This window comes from Paramisgurnus dabryanus, chromosome 22, assembly GCF_030506205.2.
Source record: "Paramisgurnus dabryanus chromosome 22, PD_genome_1.1, whole genome shotgun sequence".
NCBI classification, from domain to species: Eukaryota; Metazoa; Chordata; class Actinopteri; order Cypriniformes; family Cobitidae; genus Paramisgurnus; species Paramisgurnus dabryanus.
The window spans coordinates 5,525,594-5,538,683 of NC_133358.1; the positions used below are offsets into that span (position 1 = coordinate 5,525,594).

Here is a 13,090-nt window from a genome sequence, read left to right on the forward strand (position 1 = left end):
GGCGAGGGTGAACGTGCAACAGAAAGAAATATTCAATGAGTGCTAAACTAATAGATACATGTAAATGTATTAAATATTTTTTGAGATATAGGAATATGAAAAATTTGGGAATCAGCTGTTTTCACCTTGGACCAATGAGCAACCTTTCCGGAAGACCCTAGCAACCACATAGCGACCTGCTTAAAGCTGTAGCAATGCCAAGACAACAACAGCCTAGCAGCAGCATAGCAATATGCTAAAAACCAGCAAGAAAATACTTAATGATTAATAATTGACAAACATAAATTCTTAACTATTTGGTGATAGTGACAGCTACTAAAATAAAATAAAAAAAACACATCAAATCTAATCCTGTTATATCTGTTCCACTGTGTTTTCATATCCCCCTTGTTGTTTTTAGCTACAATCTGTTATTTTTGCTGCTGCGTTTTAATGCTTCTGATAAGGATGCATTTTAATAGTCCAAACGTTTCTCCAAGCAGTTTCCATTTCACCGCCTGACACCCGCTGTTTGTGTGGGCCATTGTGTGTGATAAGCAGAGAGTTATGCCCCCCTCCCATTACGGTAATTAATCGCTGTCAGAGGCACAGAAAGATGCTCGGTCCTGATGCGGTAGCCGTTGAGTTGGAGTACACACCTCTTCAGCCCTGCTCTCCCTCTGCTAATAGCCCCCTTCACCAGGACCCCAAATGATGGCTAATTAGCTCTATTGTTCCACAGCGGGGAACGCTTGTCAGGTCCTTGGTGAAACAGTTAAGTGTCTATCTGCTTATCTACATGTATGGGGAAAAGCTTTCTGGCAGCCTTTATAAACAAAGCTTCAAAAACCACTGAAAAATGCTGTTTCACTCACGCAACCTTTCTGTCACTGAAAAAAATATTTTTTCATTACAGAGGAGACTGGAGCATTTATTTACAATTAATTACATAATATTTCACAAGAAAGATGTTAAAATATTACACACAATTTTTAAAGTCTTTAACATTTTTACCATTGTTGTTTGGGTAATTCATACAACACCATGTAGCCACATATCTCAATCTTATATTTAGGCATGTGATCACAATATGGGGTAAGTTGTCACAAAGAGAATCTGCTATTTATTAAACAGATAAGTTATTTAAAAAAAATATATTAAATATGAAATACAATTAATCTTTAAAAGACAAAAGCCATCTTTCAAAACAAATCTTTTATTTTTAAAGAGCATATATCGTCTGATTTTAATTTCCTTTGGTGTGCAAGTGTGTATTAGTACATGTTAACGATATGTAAAAGGTAAATACCCCAAATAAACAATGACGCGAGTTATCTTTCCAACGTAAATCTCTTTCTTGGACTACAAACAACACATAGATTGTAGGCAACAGTTTACTTCCTGGGATTGGTGACGTAGACAAGATCGACCATAATTATATTATCATAAATCCTCTCCCTTTGACTCACAGCCTGTAAGTTAACTCCTGTTAGCATTCCATTGTGACCGAATCTTTCAAACATGGTAAGCAGCGTCACATTTTCGGCTGACGTCAGAGGTATTCAGGCCAATCACAACGTACAGATTAGCTGGCCAATCAGGGACACAGAGCTTTTTAGATCAATGAGTTTTGTACAAAATCAGTGCGTGTCAGGAAGACAGGGATATCTGGAGCTACAAACATTTTTGGTATGTGGAAAATAATGTGTTTTTTGAACCATGAACCACGTAAACACATTGTATTATATCATCTATATGTAAATACACAAAATAACATTGTTTTTTAGCCATGGGTGCCCTTTAACAATTGTATAAAACATTTAATTCCAATCCTTAAATCTGATTGGTCAATATTGTTTTATTTATGATAAAACAGCTATGACTGCACCCAATGATTTTGTGTATCACTGAGCAGCACCTTTAGTAATCACTACAGATATGAAGAGCTCAGATGCAAATACATTTGACATGTTTTCAAACTCCTAATGGATTCTGCCAACAAAGTAGTATTTCTGAATGGCTTGAGGCTAGGATTAAGCTGATTAGGTATAATGCTAAGGTATTTTTTATGAATGTATAATATGTGCCGAGACCATTTGGTTAAAAGCATTCTCTCACTTTTGATGAAGGGGCATGGCATTTATCGGCTTTTGTATCTTAGCTCCTCATATGTGAAACATTCTGTTGCTGGTTAGGGACTATTTTGTCCAGCTGAAGAAATTATTATAGTAATTAACTTCATAACGGCTGGGTTGATACATGTGTATTTTTTGCTTTAATATTTGTAATGTGTGGTAACAGTTTTAAAGACAAACATATCAGGCCAGCATTTGATGAACTAAAATAACAACATAATTAAACACTTTTAACATACACTCAGCTAAAAGATTATAAGGAACACCATACTGATACTGTGTTTGATCCCCTTTCGTCTTCAGAACTGCCTTAATTCTAGGTGGCATTGATTCAACAAGGTGCTGAAAGCATTCTTTAGAAATGTTGGGCCATATTGATTGGATAGCATCTTGCAGTTGATGGAGATTTGTGGGATGCACATCCAGGGCACGAAGCTCCCGTTCCACCACATCCCAAAGATGCTCTATTGGGTTGAGATCTGGTGACTGTGGGGGCCATTTTAGTACAGTGAACTCAAAATTGTAGCCTCTTTTTCCTATTTGTAGTGAAGAAGAGTGGTCCCCGGTGCGGTCTTCTGCTGTTGTAGCCCATCCGCCTCGAGGTTGTGCGTGTTGTGGCTTCACAAATGCTTTGCTGCATACCTGCATACCTAACGAGTGGTAATTTCAGTTAAAGATGCTCTACTATCTAGCATCAACAAGGCATTTTCGCCCACAGGACTGCCGCATACTGGATGTTTTTAATTTTTCACACCATTCTTTGTAAGCCCTAGAAATGGTTGTGCATGAAAATCCCAGTAATCGAGCAGATTTAAGTGAAATACTTAGACTGGCCAGTCTGGCAACAACAACCATGCCACGCTCAAAATTTCTTAAATCACCTTTCTTTCCCATTCTGACATTCAGTTTGGAGTTCACACCCTTAAATGCATTCAAGCAACTGCCATGTGATTGATTGATTGATTGATTAGATAATTGCATTAATGATAAATTGAACATGTGTTCCTAATAATCCTTTAGGCGAGTGTATAAACATAACACAGTTCAACATTTAATTTTAAATACATGCAAGTGTATTTCTGTTATGTTCACTTGTTTACCCGTCTGTGATGATAAATATATCAATACAGGATTTTTTATTTGGATGATTACATTTAGAAAATTTTATCATAGACTAGAAATGTATAAACTTTTTCATATTCATTTGTGTTGAGGCTTAACAGTTGAAATTATTCATCTAAACAGCAATCAATTTTAGACAGTAATCTAATAATCACATCAACCGAGGAATGTTTTCCTTTGGAAATTAATGCCATTCATTTACCGTGAGTAGTTGTCTCCTGATTTTTCATTTTACACAAATCTCTTTCTATTTATCTCTTTTTACCCTGCTCAGAAATCCTCCACCAACCCTCCACCAACCAGAGATCTGGACTCCTGAATTTAATGATTTCATATGCAAGTAAGTGAAACTGGTTAAATTTTGTTTATGTTTTTCCTCTCAACAAAACTTTGGCTTTTTCTTCTTCACTGATTTAGGCACATAGGTTAATTGCTCTCCAGCGTCTCATAATATCTTTTGTCATGCTTTAATTAGCCTCCCGCTGCTTAGCTAGAACATTGTTTGTAATTGAATTCCTCTTTCCAACCTTTAGTTTCTTTAGTCTTTTCGTGAAGCGAGTTCTTATCAGTTCCTATTTTATGTAACATCTATGGACATCTCAGCACTCTCCCATTTTTGATTTTGTCCCTTTAGGTGTCTGATAAAGGATTTTGAGCTTAGACCTAATGTGTTTGGCCTTCTTCAGCATGTCTTCATCAGACAGATTGTGGGGCGAGAGAAGACGCTGCAGAAGCAGCTGATGGAACTGATCGACCTTAACCAGCAGATGGGCGTTATCGAGAAAACAAGGTACAGCAATGGAGTGAAAGGAAAATTGAATCAGCTCTGATTTTGTGAGTCCCGAAAAGTATTTTACTTTGCACACACAAGTTTTGTTTTGGAGTGTAACTTTAAAATGTGTTTGTTATTCTTGCAATTTAAATGTGCACATTCATTCTCTCCTAAATCTGTTTAGTTCCTACAGTAAATAAGTGGGTGATATTTGTAAGGAATATGTTTAAAATTATGATTTTACAGATACAGGTGCTGAACATGTGCCTCATACAGTATGTGATTCTTTGACAAAATAGGGCAATTCATTAGGAAAACCGTGTAAAAGTGAAAAATGATCTAAAGTGAAAACGATTTTACAGAAAGATAAACAGTTAAGAATTTGGCACATAACCACATCAATGAGATCTGTTTTGTTTTTAAAGATGTGGTTTCTCCATGAAGGCCACCATGTTTAGTTTCCACGGCCTCCAGAACACATGCACATACTTAGTTATAACATTTTTTGGTTTCTAAAGTCAAATAAAAAAGTTAACTGTCAGGTCTCAAGTTAAAAGTCATTATTAAGTGCTGAGGAGAATAAACAGAAGTCACTTAGTATATCTCATTTAATTTTAACTATAAAAAATATAGCCGCTTATAAGCATAACAATTAATTGAGTTAAATTTGTATTAGCCACTGTAGCTGGAGCAGGAATTTGGGCAAAAAGCCCTCAGCCTGCTTTACTGTATGTACACTTTATTTTTTTGTCATTTAAGCCATCATGGAAAGACTGAAAGGCGAGACAGTAATTCCAGGTATGAGATATTGGCTGTCACTTGGCACTTTGAGTTAAATGGATGTAGAGGTATAGCAGCTTCCTGTAGTTGATCATGTGTGTCAACTTCCCTTAAAACAATCCCAAATGTCCTTATAGTGTAACCTGACAGTGTATTCCTGCAGTTTTGTAAAACATAGCTTTATGGAAGATGATGTATGTTGGCAGCTTGTTAGCATATGAGAAATAATTGCCAACTGGCACTCATGATGACAAACAAAATCCTCTTTATTTGTTTTGCTCACATACAGCAACAGATGAAGCTCACAATTTACTGTTGGCATGTTGTTGGGCTAACTTCACTCTCATAAAAAAGGTACAAGAAGTTTTCAAAAAAGTTTTCAAAAAGTACATTTTTGTACCCAAAAGGTACATATTGGTACCTCAAAGATACACATTGGTACATACCTGTAATGGTACTATATTAGGACCTTTTTCAAAGGTACTGTACCAGTGACAACTTTTGTACCTTTATTTCTGAGAGTTTATGGAAAAGCAAGTGATAAAAATACACACACTAGCACGCTAGTATCGGGTAATATATTGAATAGATATTTTCCAGTTAGATTAAATATTATATATCTACAGTACATATAATTTAATAGTATTTTACAACTTTGTCTATCATCTTCAATGGATTTATTTCTTAATTCGTCTTTGCACTGAGATCATTGCAGTGCATTCTGGGATTGTCTTAACTTTAAAACAAACAGGCACTGCGTTAGAAGTTGTCCAAAAGATGTTAACATAAGGCATCACTACAAAGCTCACTAGACATTGGAACATAGCTGTAGACTAGATTAACCTTGGAACAAAGATTGAATCTCTTAAAATGATTAAGGTTAATTTCTTTAGATACAGTAACTATTGATTTCTATTTCCTCATTACATTTAATGTATTTATCAATATGTTTAAGAAGGTTTTTACAGTATGTATTGATTTTTATGCAATTTCATGCAGTAATTGTTTAATTTCATGGTCTTTGTGAAGGTCATTGAGACTATTATGTTGCATTTTGTGTTACAGGCATGAACGTATCTATACCAAAAAAGGCAGCTACATGAAGTCTCAAGATCAAGAGTGTGAAGACGTGGATGATCTCGCAACCCTAGAGAATCTAGATGAAGTAAGAGAACACACAAACACAATACTGGTATTCCTATCTTTGTGGGGACAATCGGTCGCCACCAGAGGTGTAAAGAGTAGCTGAAAGCCCAGCCCAGTCTCACGAAATTTCGTTATATAGTCACGTATTTTTTTGATTCTTTTTTCGTGCTATTATCACGAAATTTCGTGTTTTTTCGTGATCGTATAACGAATTCCTGTTTTCGTGTGATTATCACGTATTGGTTACTCAACTGTTTTGTCCTATTTTCTTACCATTGTCGCTTCGGTTTAGGGTTAGATTTACATAAAATGACATCCCTAACCAAACCCAACTCTAACCCCAACGCCAGGCGACATATAAAAAAATTAATCAGAAAAAATAGTATAAACCAATATATAAAGTGACATTCTAATGCAAGCACCAAATCTAACCCTAAACCGAAGCGACAATGGTTTAAAAATAGGAAAAAGCAGTTGAGTAACCAATACGTGATAATCACACGAAAACAGGAATTCGTTATACGATCACGAAAAAACACGAAATTTCGTGATAATAGCACGAAAAAAAAATCAAAAAATACGTGACTATATCACGAAACTTTGTGAGACTGGGTAGGAAAGCCCTACTTGAGTAAAAGTACAAATTCCTTACTGTAAAAATTACTCCACTACAAGTTACAAGACACCAATTTAAATACGACTTGAGTAAAAGTATTAAAGTAACCCAATTTAAAAGTACTCAAGTATTTTTACTCGTACTGAATGTTGGCTCAAAGATGCGCTAGTCCTCAACACAAAGAGACATTGTAGGTCTGGGCAGTGAAAACTAAGAAAGTTTATTTATGAGGTTTTATTTCCTAATATAGAAAAGAAATCAAACACCTCAAAATTTTGACCTGGCAGAACAAACACAGATTAAACATAGTCACAGTCTTTTGACTAAAATTTAATTAAGTTTTAGTCATATTTTTGTCATCTGAATTGATTTAGTTTTAGTCTAATTTTATTCAACTAAATACCATTAGATTTTAGTCTAGAAATCTACATTAAATTAAATTTAAACCCATTTAATTTTAGTCTAGTGTCATTGTGTACTTGAATGTTCCATGCTGAAAAATATATAGCCTAACTTTGTGATATAAATATATGGTAACACTTTACAATAAGATTCATTAGTTAACATTAGTTAGCTACATTAGTTAACATGAACTAATAATGAACTGCACTTATACAGCATTTCTTCATCTTTGTTAATGTTAATTTCAACAATTACTAATACTTTATTAAAATCTTGTTTACATTAGTTAATGCACTCTGAACTAACATGAACAAACAATTAAAGCTTAAATTTTTATTAACTAACATTAACAAAGATGAAGAAATAATGTAACAAATGTATTGCTCATGGTTTGTTCAAGTTGGTTAATACATTAACTACTGTTAACTAATGAACCTTATTGTAAAGTGTTACCAAATATTCTTATATAGGCCTATCCTAAAAAAGATATAATTTTAATATTTAAAAAATTCCAGTAAACTAAAATTACACTAACAGAAATATGATAATGCATATTAAAAACGTGAAGTTGTTCATTTGAAAGATTAATTGTAAACACATGTAGTACGTAACACCATCTCACATAAAGTGCACTACATTTCTTCCGTCATGCATCCCTCTTACAGTAAATACATTACAGCATACTTGATTAAATGTGAGGACAGTGAAATTAACTTATTATCAATCTTATAATGTACTTAAGTTACTCGGGCAATCAGTACAGGACCTCGCTGGTTTATATAGTAAGTTATATCAAGTTATGTACCAGCTCAGGTTAGCTGATAAGGTAGCATCAGAGTATATAAAAATTTGTGCTTGCCTTTGAGTTGCGGGATGACCCTCCTGCAATCGCGCATCACTTTTGTTTTGATTGTAGCATCACAAGTTTAACAAAGGGTCCCTTGACTGAAGCAAATGTGATATGCATCCATATGTTTGCTCTTTATCTCTTCTCTCAGACCAGACGCGAACTTTTCTATACAGTTTATGACATACGCAGCATGCAGATGTCCCGCTACGGTGGCTCAACGCAAGCCATTCAGCGTTTGACATCAAAGTACCGCGAGACCAGACTTCTCCATATGCATTTGTTTAGCTCTCGCAGTACTTTGACTTCATACGATTGCTCTGCGCAGCGCCAAATGAAGTCCCTCAGTTGTGTGTGTGCGTGTAACCTCGCGACCACAGATTCTATCCATCATCACCCTCTAACACTTTCGTCTCGTTTTTATTTGACGAATAAACAATGTAGCGAGTAACGTTAAGTGTCATTTCAAATGTAGTGGAGTAAAGAGTACAAATACCCAATCAAAAATGTAATTGAGTAGAGAGTAAAAGTTGCTTATATTTTTTATACTCAGTACAAGTACAAAGTAGCCCAAAAAATACTTAAGTACAGTAACGAAGTACATTTACTCAAGTACTTTACACCTCTGGTCGCCACAACGTGATAATTACCAGGTACACACACACACACACACACACACACACTTAGGCATACTTATTTTACTGGGAAAAATCCATAGACGTAATGTATATTCTATTTCCCTAACCTACCCCAATCCATAACCCCAACCATCACAATAACCTGTTGACAGTTTTTTATCTATAAAAAAGTAACATTTAATATGTTTTTTAAGCCATTTAACTAAAGACTTGGGCACACTTCCTGTATTAAGGAACATATTATGAATTCTTCAAATACACATAATCCCAGCTTCAGGCCATTAAGAAATACATGTTTGTTGTCAGAATCCGTTAAACACCACATACATTTTTCTTCTAAATCCTCTACATGCACAGAAGAGGAATGTGAAATGACTGCGAATCACATTTAAACTTTCAATTACTGACTAATACCCTTTTAAAGGGAAATTATGTGAACCTACACATAAGAGTGTGATAAAAATGCTTATTTACAAGATCATTTGCATCTGAACTTTTTATAGGCTATATAAACAACTACAATTCATTGAATACCAGGTCAAAATTCACTGTGTGATTTGCATTGCTAGATGGGGGGTTGAATCATTTAATGTGTATTAACATTTTATTGGATAATTTTATTTAACATTTTAACAATTCTTATTTTTAAATAAATAAATGAAATAGTATTTTCTGATGAAAACTAACACGACACCAGCCCCAGCCATTGTTTTAAAGAGCTAAGATATTTTCAAGCCCTTTCTTGGAGATTTTTCTCACTGTCAAGTGACCATTAGTCATCCTAGCAGTTTCATTTTTAACTGTCAGACAAATAAATAGACAGATTAGTGAACAATAAACAGGTTTGTACTGAAACACATTGTAGGTGATCTATCAACACAAAGGGGGTCTCATTGACACAAAATATATTCTCTCATCCATTATAGTAGCATTCTTGACAGTATGTGCGTGTTTCACGCCTTTGTCCTTGAACCGATGTCACCAGTAGACCTGTGAATTGTTTTGTTTGTATATTAGCCACATATATGCTCACACAATGTGTCTGGTGGGCAATAATCGCAATGTATAGACCTGTGAATACAGTGGTCTACATAATGAATCTTCTCCCATAGTCCCCGGGTTTGTTTGTGCATAAAAATGAAAGCGCATGAGTGATATTAAATGGTCATTTCTTTGTTTAGCAGTGGTTTGATGAAACGACCATCTCTAATGTGCAGAGGTGTAAAGTACTTGAGTAATTTTACTTGATTACTGTACCTAAGTATTATTTTTGGGGATTTTTACTTTACTTGAGTACAATTAAAAATCAGTACTTTTAGGGGCTGTCCACACGGAGACACGAATCACTGTATACGCATAAATTTGTTATCGTATTGGCGTTTCATCCACACGGATCCGGCGATTTCAGACAGTGAAACCGCTATTTTTTGAAACCTGGTCCTAAAGTGGATAAATCTGAAACCGACACCCTTGCGGTTTCGTCTGTACAGCCAATCGGTATATTTTGTGAAGCGAAAACGTCATCACATCACGTGTCGGAAGCGTCCCACGTAACAGCAACAACAATAACGGCGGATTACGTGATTGTGTTCGTGCTACAGAAGCTACTAAAGCCTACTAGCTTTATTACAGCAAAATCTATTGCGTCTATGCAATTGTGGTGACCAACAAGCGATAATGGACAACACCATACGTTGGCTATGCGCATGCTCAAAGTCTTCTTCTCCGTGTATAGTGTATATCTGTGGCAGAATTACAGCGCCCCATACTGGTCCGGCATATATACTACACCGCTTTCAGTCGGTTTCAGTGGTTTCGTGTTTACGGATTATTTTTTTAGAGCAAGGAAAAAAAATGATCGGATAGGGAATGCACCGGCTTCGTGTGGATATAGCCTTACTTTTACTTAATTACATTTTTTTAAGAAAAAAAGTACTTTTTACTCCTTACAATTTTATTTACAGTCAAAAAGTACTTCTATTTTAAAGATCTATTTTTGCTTGCTCTGTCAAACCAATTGAATTGCGCTGATGGTCATTTTAATTGAAATGTTATTTATTCTGGAGCCTTTGGACCACACTGAGGAATTGGCCAACAGTTCATCTAATGATGAAGATTTTTTGCTTCTTTGAAACCGACAACACATGAAGTGTGACACGTTTCCTGCTGTTTGCAGCCTCTCTATCAAGACTAATACCTTGTTCACACAGTCAGTCCAAATTTTGGTGCTTATCTAATTTGACAGACTCACTGTCCACATTGTGTATCACAACTGTTCAGATCCGATCTGTGCATCCTGTAGCCGTTTTCCGGATTATCTGCACTGTTTTTATGGCAATGACGTCGCGCTGGCATGACAATCTGCCTCGACGTCTGACGTGTTTTATGTGACGTGACAGCATGACGTAACCGAAAAGCTACACAAATGCGAACAGGATGGTTAGACTGAAATGGATTTCAAACCACCTCTGAATGTAGCCTGAAACGGATTAGAAAAACAGATTTCATGTGGCCGTTCACCGTTCTAAATGTGATTGGATTCCTATGGGATATGCATCAAAATTGGATTTGGACTTACAGCGTGAACAAGGTCTAATAGACCTCTTCCTGCATTGGCTGCCTGTGAGAGGCTGGATAGAGCTTGAAATTTAAGTTAAGTTCGAGGTTTTACAATTTTGAGTAGCATGTTGCATACTAAAATTCATTGTCATTGTCACAGATCTCCGCATTTTTCTCTGTCTGTACCACAGACTTTCTTTACCGTGTCAGTTTCACGTATTGGTTACTCAATTGTTTTTCCTATTTTCTTACCATTTTCCCATGGGTTTGGGGTTAGAACGACTTTCTGTAACATAAAATGACATCCAAACCCAACTCCTAACCCTAACGTCAGGCGACAATTGTTTAAAAGTATGGAAAAAATAGTATAAACCAATAGTTAAAGTGACATCCTAACCCAAAGCCCAAATCTAACCCCAAAGCCCAAATCTAATCCCAAACCCACGCGAAAATGGTTTAAAAATAGGAAAAACAATTGAGTAATCAATACGTGAAGCTGACACGTAAAAGAAAGTCCATGGTACAGACACGGAAAAATGCGGAGATCCGTGACACTGACACGGATAAATGAGCAAAAAATTCTGTGACTATACCACTGAACTTTGTGAGATCATGTTGAAAATTATGTAGTAGTCTTATAGTTTGATAATGAAATACAATTAAATACAAACAGTTGTAAAGGATAAAACCTTGTATGTGGTTCATTCACTTCATGTTTTTAGAGAAAGCTTAAACATGAATCTCTTGTTTTCCTTCTTCCGGTTACTTTTACTTTTTTAATACTCAAGTACAATTTTAATGTGGTACTTTTTACTTTTACTCAAGTATAATTCTGGCCAGATACTTTTACTTTTAATTGAGTAAAATTTACGCTCAGTACTTGTACTTTCACTTGAGTAAAATTTTTGAGTACTTTTTACACCTCTGCTAATGTGTATTTGTCTTTCTGTTAGAACACAGTCACTGACCAACTACAGAGACGTTATGCAAAGGACCAGATCTACACGTATGTTGGAGACATCCTTATAGGAGTTAATCCCTTCCACAAAACAGAGCTGTACACCCCTGAGGTGTGTTTCAAACATTTCATTATGACTGCTATCATTTCATAGTCTACTACATTACATTTTCTGCCACATCTCTTATGTTCTTCTCTCTTTTTTCCTGTTTTGCTTGAATAATTTTTACTTATTTCTTACTTTCCATCAGAATCTGTTTAGTGCCATTGTGCTTCTACTGCAGGACGTTGTGCATTTCATTGCATTTTATTTCAGTCACATAATCTCTTTTTACTAGATTTAAAATAGTACTGTTTGCACAATACCAATGTTTCACATAATCGTTTTAATGAATATTTATATATTTCAAGTCTTCCCCAACTGTTAGTACTTTATCAACATGTAGAAGCAATAATTAGTATTATGTTTTTTTAAAGCAATCATAATTGATAGATCATGATATATCAATTCTTGTGTGACTAAGAGCTGATCATACCGTATATCCATATACACTCACCTAAAGGATTATTAGGAACACATGTTCAATTTCTCATTAATGCAATAATCTAATCAACCAATCACATGCAGTTGCTTCAATGCATTTGGGGTGTGGTCCTGGTCAAGACAATCTCCTGAACTCCAAACTGAATGTCAGAATGGGAAAGAAAGGTGATTTAAGCAATTTTGAGTGTGGCATGGTTGTTGGTGCCAGACGGGCCGGTTTGAGTATTTCACAATCTGCTCAGTTACTGGGATTTTCACGCACAACCATTTCTAGGGTTTACAAAGAATGGTGTGAAAAGGGAAAAACATCCAGTATGCGGCAGTCCTGTGGGTGAAAATGCCTTGTTGATGCTAGAGGTCAGAGGAGAATGGGCCGACTGATTCAAACTGATAAAAGAGCAACTTTGACTGAAATAACCACTCGTTACAACCGAGGTATGCAGCAAAGCATTTGTGAAGCCACAACACGCACAACCTTGAGGCGGATGGGCTACAACAGCAGAAAACCCCACAGGGTACCACTCATCTCCACTACAAATAGGAAAAATAGGCTACAATTTGCATAAGCTCACCAAAATTGGACAGTTGAAGA

General features: G+C 35.7%; 1 protein-coding gene across 1 annotated transcript in view; it reads left to right on the forward strand.

Moving 5' to 3' along the window:
* myo3a (myosin IIIA) overlaps positions 1-13,090 on the forward strand; it is a 116,795-nt gene that overhangs the window by 62,586 nt on the left and 41,119 nt on the right. The window contains exons 8-11 of the mRNA XM_073813174.1: positions 3,511-3,576; positions 3,871-4,026; positions 5,854-5,953; positions 11,950-12,066. Coding sequence (XP_073669275.1) covers positions 3,511-3,576; positions 3,871-4,026; positions 5,854-5,953; positions 11,950-12,066 — 439 coding nt within the window. The remainder of the gene's footprint in view (positions 1-3,510; positions 3,577-3,870; positions 4,027-5,853; positions 5,954-11,949; positions 12,067-13,090) is intronic.